The sequence below is a fragment of the Stenella coeruleoalba genome (genome assembly GCF_951394435.1).
Source record: "Stenella coeruleoalba genome assembly, chromosome: 10".
Classification (NCBI taxonomy): domain Eukaryota; kingdom Metazoa; phylum Chordata; class Mammalia; order Artiodactyla; family Delphinidae; genus Stenella; species Stenella coeruleoalba.
The window spans coordinates 66,770,714-66,780,771 of record NC_137156.1 but is presented as its reverse complement, the minus strand read 5'-3'; the positions used below and the strand labels follow the sequence as shown (position 1 = coordinate 66,780,771).

The 10,058-nt window shown below is 56.1% G+C and overlaps 1 protein-coding gene across 1 annotated transcript; it reads left to right on the top strand.

The window, feature by feature from the left end:
- Nucleotides 1-971: 971 nt before the first annotated feature.
- Nucleotides 972-8,057, top strand: CDHR4 (cadherin related family member 4; the record flags this gene model as incomplete). The annotated part of the gene is made up of 19 exons (XM_079934845.1): nt 972-1,020; nt 1,373-1,557; nt 1,681-1,843; nt 1,923-2,005; nt 2,513-2,623; nt 3,262-3,365; nt 3,560-3,696; nt 3,978-4,161; nt 4,258-4,411; nt 4,659-4,752; nt 5,028-5,231; nt 5,312-5,451; nt 5,686-5,836; nt 5,917-6,137; nt 6,379-6,521; nt 7,012-7,068; nt 7,170-7,257; nt 7,471-7,498; nt 8,002-8,057. 19 exons carry the CDS (start codon nt 972-974, stop codon nt 8,055-8,057), a joined length of 2,352 nt encoding a protein of 783 aa, XP_079790971.1.
- Nucleotides 8,058-10,058: the final 2,001 nt, after the last annotated feature.

The following is a 10,058-nucleotide window of genomic DNA, read 5'->3' as shown; positions in this document are numbered from 1 at the left end:
AAAGGTACAGCACTATAAATGTTAAAATCTGTAGACACCTGTGCAACTGTCACCCAGATCAAGATATAGAATATCACCAGCCACTCCAGGAAGCCACTTTTTGCCCCCTCCAATTGATACCCCCAAAAGTAACCACCATTTTTATTTCTGTCACCAAGGATACCTTTTGTTTGTTTAATGTACACAGGTTTTGAGAGATTTTGTTGATGGTTGGGCTCAGGTTTTACAGGCAGATAATGTTCTTTCTTTTTTTTTCTTTTTTTTGTTTGGCTGTGTTGGGTCTTCATTGCTGCGGTGAGCGGGGGCTACTCTTTGTTGCAGTGCACAGGCTTTGCGGTGGCTTCTCTTGTTGTGGAGCATGGGCTCTAGGCGCACGGGCTTCAGTAGTTGTGGCACGCAGGCTCAGTAGGTGTGGCTCATGGGCTCTAGAGTGCAGGCTCAGTAGTTGTGGTGCATGAGCTTAGTTGCTCCATGGCATGTGGGATCTTCCCAGACCAGGGATCGAACCCGTGTCTCCTGCATTGTCAGGTGGATTCTTAACTGCTGCACGACCAGGGAAGTCCCTAGGCAGATAATGTTCTAATGGGAGTGGGCAGCTGGAGTTCAGACTCTGTGGGGTAGCAGGTCCTGGGCCCAGTTTTCCTGGGTTCTGTGCTTGCTCTGTCTCCAGGGACTGCATGACCAAGACTTCCTTGAGCCTCAGTTTCCCTATCTGAAGCTTGATCCTTCTCCCCTCACATCTCCTTTGAATTCTAGTAATAAATAGGGGAATTCACTGGGAGCAGTGAAAAAAAATGGAGTTTTCCAGGCCTCTTGATGGCTGGAGTCTAGAGCTCAGTCACTAGGGATGGGCAGGGCTAGAATCTTGGAGGCCCAGCTTTGTTTGAGCAACTGACCTGGCAACGGGGTGGGCCTGACAAACACTTCTGGCTTTCTGTAGTCTCCTCTGCTGTCTGTATCTTCAGGCCACTATGGTGCTGCTCAGGCCCCTGGTGCTTCTTCTTGCTCTGGTTGTCTCTGGTGAGGAGCTGGTGGGTGGGGGAACTCCAGTTCTCACCCCCTGACTCCACAGTGGAGTCTTGATCCCTCTCAGATAAGCTACCATGGAGGACAGGGGGTGGGGGGAGCCAGGAAATGGCAAAGATCTGTATCCCTGACCCTCATTCCTTCTCTTGGCTGCTTCCTCGACCAAGTTCTCACTCCCAGTCTGTGAAATGAGCTGACCCATGGTTGGATGTGGGGGACAAGGAAGGACTTTGGCTGCTTGTTTCCAGGATGTGGCCAGGCCCTAAGGCAGAAAGGAGGGACTCTGATTGTGTATATGGTTCCATGAGAATGGGGGCCTCCAGCCTGAATCATCTCTTCCTCACAGACCTCCACTCCCTGCCCTGGTTCATAAATGTCTCTGAGAGCCAGGGACCTGGCACCAGCCTTCAGTCTTTCTCCTTCAACTGCTCTTCACACACACCCACCCTGGAGTTGCTCCATGTGCAGCCACCCACCACCTTCTTCAACCCACCTAGCCTAACTAGATGGCAGGGGATCTATGTGGGCAAGGTAGGGTCATGGGCACAACTGGGGACCATGGGGGAACAAGGACAGACCCTAAATTCACAAAGCCAGAGGTGGCATAGGGGGATGGAGATCCTAGGCCCCACAGGGCACTGCCTCCTGCCACAGATGACCTTGAGCAGCTCGGCCCGGCTGGATGCCCTGACAGTGAACCACTATGAACTGCAGCTGCGGTTCACATGTGGCAACCATGTGATGGAGGGGCCACTGTCTGTGGATGTGCAGCGGGACCCTGGCCATATCCAGTGTGCTGGTCGATTTGCCAGCCCAGGTGAGGCCAGGGACAGCAGGCAGGGGGTGTGGGCAGGCATGACCTGAACAGAACCCCCCATGACCTCCCCTCTGGGCAGCTGGGGAAATCATTCAGGTGCCAGAAACTGTCAAACCTGGGGCCCGGCTGTACACTCTGCTGCTCCCAGGCCAGGGAGCCCAGGTGAGCCCTGCACATGGGCAGTGGTGGTGGTGGGGGGGTAGGATGGAGGGTCGGGGGGAGATGCAGAGACCAAGCCCAGCCCCTGTGTGGCCATGCATAGCCTGCAGAAGGATTCTTTAGTCTACAGCTGAGCCTCAGCAATGATGCATGTTTTTGGAGAGAGCCACTGAGGGCTGCCCACCCCCAATGACTATGGCTGTTCCCATAGGGACATCTCAGGGGCTGAGTTCTTCTTTAAATTCTTCTGAATTCTTCATGAAATTTCTGTATCATGAAATTTCTGTATCAGATTTCCAAAAGAAATCTAGATTAAAAACAAAATAATTAGTTTAAAAGCAGAGAGGATTGAGGATCAGGGCCCGGGGGAGCCCAGGCTAGAGTGGCAGTGGCAGGGTATGGGAGAGTTGAGAGTGGGCAGGTACCTGCTGGGTTGTTGGGGGACTTTGACAGGGATGCTTGGGGCACTGAGGGTTGGGGAAGGGGCCTCCAGCATCTCTGTCCTGTCAGATGAGCATCACCAGTGCCCAGGATCCGCCATACTTCCCTGGACCTTTCTCTATCAATGGGCAGGGTTGGCTGCAGGCGCCATCCCAGGGCCTCAAAGGCCAGGCTCAAAAGGTGAGCATGACTTGGGACCTGGAGATATCCATGAATTGGGCATAAAATGGGCAGAGCCACTACCTCCTGGAAGTTTGTTTGTTCCTGACCTCCTCAATCATGCTGCCTTTTCCAGACATAGCCCATACCTGTACCTGCTGCCCCATGCTGGCTGTACTCCCACCTTGGCCTGCTTCTGTGCTGGGCTCTGGAGTTCTAGAAAGAAGAGGGATCCCTGGCTCCAGGAGCCCATGGTGCCCCTTATAGAAAGGAGAAAGTTCTGAGCAGTCACACAGGAAGTGAAAGCTCTGGGTACAGTGCCTAGTGTAGTCTGGAGGAGGTTAGAGAAGTTCCTTCTTTAAAACTTCCATGTCTTATTGACTGACTCTTAGCAACTCTAAGATGATAATTCACATTGTGAATGATTCATATATTACTCTTTTGGGGGCTGTATGCATCCTAAGAGAAGGACTTATGACCCAGAAGAGTGAGACACAAAGGAATATCTGTCAGCAGAGTGACAGGTCATAGGGAGGAGTGAGTGTCGGGGTTCCTTGCGGAGGTCCTGAGGTGGCGCTGCCTATTTGAAGGGACGACTGGGCACAGATATACAGGTAGACACACACCATGGTTCCCTTCTTGTTTTGTGTGCACCGCAGGTCTTCCAGCTTCAGATCCTGGTGAACTTTGGACAAGGCCGAAGCTGCTGTGGGATGCTGACAGTGAAAGTTTTGCCTGCTCCCTCCAGCCAGGTCTCCTTCCTGTAAGGTTCCCCTACCCTGGGAACAGTGGGGAAGGCAGGACCTAGCCCCAGGGAATTAGGAGTAGGGTTAAGGTGTGGGGCTGCTTGAGCATCCCCAGCTGGCTCCTGTACCAGGGAAGACCCAGGGGAGGGGTCCGCAGACCCCGCCGGGGTGGCGGCAGAAAGTAGGAGCCAGTGCCCCCATTTTGGTCCAGGCAGCAAGCCCAGAATATCACCATCCCGGAGAACCTGGTCCCCGGAAGTAAGGTGGTTCAGGTCCAGGCCCGGGGCTTCGGTGTGCGCTACGAGATCCTCTCCCCAGTGCCCTGCCGGCTCTTCTCCATCGGACGCGGTGAGGGGCACGGAGGGCGGGTAAGGGGATGCCTCTGCGGCTGGTCTAGAAGCGACCCGCACTACCTCATCGCTCTCTTGAGTAAACGAGGCTGGTGCCGAGGCAGAAACTGGGGCGAGGTCGCGTTTGGGGGCCCGAAGTTAGAAGCGAGCCTTGGAGGAGGCGGCCAAGTGGTCAGTCTCTGCGCCCTCCCCCGCCAGCGGATCCGTGGGAGGGTGGGAACTGGACTGAGCTGGGGGTGGGGCCGAACTCTGCGTCCCCCGCCCTCCCAACCCGCCCAGTCGACGGAGTGGTCCGGACAACGTCGCCCCTGGAGCTGGCGCAAGCCCCAGACGCCGCGGTCACTAGGCTGCGGGTGAAGGCCTTTGAGCGTCTCCGGCCGTGGGCCAGCGCCGAGCTTGATTTCAAGGTAGACGTGCAGTCGGTCAACCGCTGGCCCCCGCGCTGCACACCAGCGCTGCTGGCGTGAGTATATGGGAGCCTTACCTTGGCTATTGGGTAGAGCCATGGTTCGCCGCCCCGCCCCAGCTCCCGCCCTGCCGCCCTGCCCTCTGCTCCCAGGACTCAAATCCCCGAGACCACGCCTGTGGGCACCGTGCTGAATACCTTCACTTGCACTGACCCGGACTCTCCTGGCTCCACCCTGGACTACCAGCTACTGTTCCACAGCCCTGCTGGCGCAGCCAGCCTCTGCCTTCAAGACAGAGTCCTGGAGGTGCCCAGTCCCCGATCCCAGACCCATGTGCAGAGTGCTTGAACAGGAAGGGGGGGTGGGCCAATGGTCTGCGGGAGCAGAGACCATGAGGGTGAAGGAGATGGTGGTGGAGCCAACCTGCTTTACAGTCTGGAAAACGGAGGGTCAGGGTAGGCTATCTGTGAGTAACCTGGCCTGAGGCAGCCCAGTGTGGCTCAAGGCTCTCCCAGGCCTTGGCTGGGCATCACCCTCTGGCCCCTCTGACTAGGTGAATGCCACACTGGACTGTGACACTCCTGGCGCCTGCTTTCATCATGCAGCTTCCATCCTGGTGCGTGATGGTGGTCAGCCTCTGATGACCAGTGAGTGACCATGCCCAGGCCTGGACATTCAGGACCGGGTTCTTCTATACCCTTCTTCCTATTCTCAGGATGGGGTCATCTCTCCTCCCTCAGAAACCAATAGGGCAGGGTTGTCTCCACCAAAGACCCCTGGCAGAGGCACATTTCTCCTCGCTGAGACCCCTTGGCAGGGGAGGGCTATTGTCCTTCTTCCTTCCAGAGCCTCTACCTCCTTAAGCCGCCAGGGCAGGGCTGGGCAACCCAGGCCAGCTCCCTGACTGCCAAATGGCTTCCAGCTGAGGTGCCAGTACTGGTGATGGTAACACCTGTCAACGAGTTCGCCCCAGCCTGTGTCCCACGCACGTTCCGGGTTCGTGAGGATGCAGGGCCCCACGCTCTTCTGGGCTCTGTGGTGGGCAAGGACATGGATTACCCGCACGACAGCATTGAGTACTCCACCCCTGGCGGGTCTGCCACTTTTGCTGTGGACCGTCTCAGCGGTACTCCCACCCCAGGGCTGGGATGGAGGGGCAAAGCCAGAGTTGACTCTGCAAGCTGAGGCAGTGGCCACCCCTTCTAGGGGAGGTTCGCCTCCTGGGGCCTTTGGACTATGAGCTGCAGAAGTTCCACAGGCTCACTGTCCTGCTGACTGACCATAGCCAAGACCAGGACCCCACCTGCCACCGCTCAGGCTCTTGCACAATTACCATTGAGGTGGAGGTAATTGAGCCCCGAAGCCTTGGAAAGAATTGGAAACAGTTCATATCTCCCTCTGGCCTTCTGCTTTTGCACTCTGTCTCAGGTTCCTCCACTGGTTGGCTGGAGAGGGGTGGGGTCTCACTGTGGAAAGCTTTGGAACCTGTTGCCTGATACCAAGGTTCTGGCTGTGGTGGGAGGAGGCTGAGGGGCTGGCCTGGGGGTTTGGGAGTGGGTGATCTGACTACCTGCCTGCAGGATGTGAATGACCATGCCCCCGAGTGTGAGCCCCCATTTCAGGAGCTCACCATCCACACTCACCTGGGCCGCAGCATGGAGGTGACCAGGGTGTCATGTCGGGTGCCCCAAGAGCCACAGCGCCTGGCTTTCTCCTACAGCATTGTGGGAGGTGAGGGCCAAGGGGACCACTGGGCTGTGGGGGAGAGGCAGGCCAGCAATGGTCCCCTTCTTCTGCCACTCTGTTTTCAGGGAATAGTTGGAGCCAATTCAGTCTGCAAGGAGCTGTCCTGGTGCTCAACGACCTCATGTTGGGGCCCTCCTGGCCAGAGCAGCCCCATACTTATGAGCTATTGATCCGTGTGGCCGATGCAGGTCCCTCCACCCCCCACCTCAGCACCACAGCCACTGTCATTGTGCATCTAGTTCCCTGGAGGGCCAGCACAGTGGCCACCAGCACCCACAGAGCCACAGTGAGGGGGGTCCTCAGGCCCTTGGTGGGTGGGAAGAAAGGATCTTGGAGGATGCAGGGACCTAGTTTTCCAGGTGGAACGATGGGGGAAGGCATTTCGGAGGGAACTGCTGAGTGCAAAGAGCCTGGCAATACAGAAGAGAAATCTGGGGTGTGGGGTGGCCCAGCCCTTGGAGGGCTTTGAAGGCTGGATGATCAGGGCATTTTGGTAGGGCAGTGGTGAAGCTGTGGCCCCATTTCAGGTGACTTCAATGATGACACCTCTGCTTGTGACAGACACGGAGGCTTTCTGGCAGCCGGAGCCCTGGTTTGTGGTGGTGCTGACAGTGACCAGTGCCCTTCTCCTCTTGGCTCTGGGCTGGCTCCTCAGCAGGCTCCTGTGGGGGTAGGGTTGCTATCCCTGTACTGACTGCCTCCCCCCAGCCCACTGGGGGGCTGGATCGCATCTGTGATAGCTGGTTTTACCCAAGATTGCCCAAGTTGATGAGCAGACAAACTGATATTCGGGACTGCTCTCCTTCCAGTGGTCATCAGGTTAGAGGCAGAGATACACTGGGAGAAAATTGTCTCCATCGCTGGCAGAACCCAGTCCTGGAATGAGATGAGGCCCAGGGCTTTAGAATCTGAGTCTGTCATGCATTGGGCATTTATCCCTATTTCTGACCCCTGCCCTCCATTTGAAACCTGACCTTCCCCTTAGACTCTGAGTTTCTTGTGAGCACAGGACTGAACCCAGGGGTAGGTGGGAGTAACAATGTGGGCACTGCATACAGACATAGGCTATCCCCAATAAAAGGGGCAGATGAATGGTGCTGGTTTCTGGAGCCAGCAGGTCTGCTGCTCTCACTGCTTGGTCCCTCCTCCTGGCATTTTAGGTTGGCCCAGGTGCTACAGGTACCAAGCAAACCAACCCAGGCTCTACTGCTGAACAGGTAAGCCTCCTTTGCATACCTCTATGCCTGGAAGTACATCTCTTAAACTCAGGCTGGGGCCCAGAGCCCTATCCTGTACTCCAGCTCCTACTCTGTCCCAGTATCCAGGGAACTGAGGGGTCCGTTGAGGGGTTCATGGAGGCACCGAGGATGGAGACACCCCAGGCACCCAGCAGTGTCATGAGCCTGGTATGTCAACCTACCATCCTGTGCAGTGGGCACTGAGGCTGCTGCAGAGTGCTCCCCTGCCAAGCCTGCCCCTTTTCCCATGGGAGGGCCCATACCAGCACCATCAGCATGGAGGAGGCAGGTGGGCTCCTGACCCTTCTGGGGGCAGGCCTCCACCTGCTCCCCATGGGCAGGGTTCAACTCATTGCACCCTCTCATTCTTCACCTCAGCAGCATTTTGATGGCAGAGCACAGGACCCCCGTGAGTCCCCCTCTTTCCAAACCATTCTCTACTTGGGCCCACTTTCTTTCCATACCCCATTTCAGTATCTCTGCCTCCCACCAGGCATCCTATCTACTGTTTCCCTGAATGGGGTCTCTTCTCACCCCCACTCACCCCTCAGCCAGTGTTTGCCAAACACCTGGCGAACGTGATCTGGTTCCTGCCCATGGGGGAAAGGGGGAAAGGTGGTGAGGGAAGAGGCCCCCAAATGCTCCGCTGTCACCGTGAATTATAGCAGAGTAATCTGGCACTGGGCTTAGGGGAGCTGGTGTCCAGTTTTGGGGAATCATGGATGCTTCCTGTGCATTTGAGCCAGACCTCAAAGGATGTGCTGAGAAAGGAGGGAGGGGACAAGCTGGATCAAGCAGAAGGGAGGGGGTCACACCAAGGGTCCTGGAATACCTTTCCCTGTCCTTAGGGGATGGAGGTAGTTCTGCTGAAGCCAGCAGTACCCTCCCTCTTCCCTGACCATCTGAGCTTAGGTACAGGCAGAGATTACCTGTTCAACACGCACACAGGAGCCCGGCGCTGGCTCTGAGGCCAAGAAGCTGCATCATATTTGTGGAATTTCTTCTTCACATGATTATGTGTTTTCAAGTTGATTCAATAATAAACAAAATTACAAAGAGAAGAGTCCTAGCCTTGTAACTTACATGTGGGAGAAGCTCTGAGATCTGTGCTTCCTTGTTCTCACTTGGAGAATGCCCTGTCTTGTGGAAACATTGTAGGGAGTAGTAAGGTTATTTTTCTTTTAAGAAGGCATTGTACAATGCTCTGAAATGTAAGAAGCTGTTATCCTTGCCAGTGACTGAGGGGGACTGAGGGGGCCTCCAGTTGGCCTGTCCCCTCAGAGGACACCTGCTCTGGCAGATGGGAAGGGCCCAAGAGCTTCCTTTTCCCACTGAAAGGAGGGCATTGTTCGTTTGAGAGCCCCACCAACTTCCAGGGCAGTTTGCCAACTGTATGTGGAGGTTTTCTTGAAAAGGATCTGGAGCTTTTGCATTGAGGTGAGGGTTGGTGCAGACTTGAGCACCCTGTGGCATGGGTGGCCATGGAGGGATTGAGAGTAGCCCCCTTTTGAGCAGGTGTTCCCATTTCCTCCTTATCTGTTTCTTCTAGTTCCAGGGCCCTCTGTCCTCCCTGTGCTGAGCTAAGCTGCTGCACATGGCCGGGTGGCCTACAGTAGCCTGCAGGAGGGGGGGTTCTGTTGGGTGCAGTGCTAGCTCACTCCCAATACCCAGCCTGGCATCAGGTCTCAGGTTACTGACAGCTCTCCCAGAGGACCTGCTGTCTTGGTGGAGGCTACCTTTACTGTGGTGTCCCCAGGTTCTCTCAATCTTCTCCCCTCTGTCAGGTCTGTGGACTTGAACCATCTTAGGGTACCAGAGATCCTCCCTTACTGAGCCAGTTATGGTACCCCAGGTGGAGGGAGAAGCTGAGTGCCTTCTGTGGGAAAAATATGCTTCACGGTGCTTCCAATAAAGTGAGGGTGTTAGAGCTGGCCTCAGGGCCAGCAACTTGACAGCAGGCCCTTACTGGAAGGGGTTGCAGGTGGATTTTTTCTGAGCACTTTACCCTGCTCTAAGGGCTTATTAAATCCTCATCTCTGAGGAGCTTAATTTTTATCCTCATTCCGCAGGTGGGGCAACCAAGCCTCAATAGTAACAAAACTAGCTAGTCCAGGTACTTGATGTGGGTCAGGCTGTGCGACTGCATCAGATGCCAAGCCCAGGGCTAGGTTCTCTGCATGGGGGGTAACGGTCTTCCCAAAACTCATAGTTGGCCTCGGGGGCAGATCATGACAATCCAGGGCAAAAGATGTTATAAGAAGTCAAGACGAGATGCTCTAGGGTAGGAAGAAAGAGTGCCCGCTGTGTGCCAGGGCTTGTGCTGGGGACTGAATTGGGGACTGAACTCCAGGCAGGACAAACGTGGGCAACAGGCCAGGGACTGCTGGGGCAGCACAAAAGGCTGATGAAGGGCAAACCTAGGGAAGCCGCTGGGAAGAGGGCATTATACACTGGAGCCGGTAAGAGGAGGCACGAAACCTGGTGCTTACATTTCCAGAGGTGGTGTAACCTTGGCCCGGCCTCCCCCTCTGAGCCTCAGCTTCCTCACTAGGGAGGGACAAGTCCTGCCTTCTAGGGTGAGTGATTAAAAAAAAAAGGGATGTAGCACACAGCAAACATTCCCTAAGCATGCGTGGAAGAAGACGCTGCCGGCTGCGCACGGGGGCGGCATACTAAGAGATGCCAAGGGTGCTACGGACTCGGAGTACCCCGTGAAAGCTCTGCCGCCAGCAACTCCGGGAACGGCGCGCATGCGCCAACCCGTGCCGTCACAGTCACGTGCTGAGGCGCTCGGCACGGGCCGCGAGAGGCAGGGTCTGACTGACAAGCTGACCGACCTGTCAGCGGGAGGCACTCTCCTGGGCGTCGGGCAAAGAGGTTGTTGATTGGGGATATTCTGAGCCGGGGGCGGGTTCTTTGCCGTCCAGGTTACTATGACGCCCGGCCCCCGCCCCCTCGGCTGGCCGCCA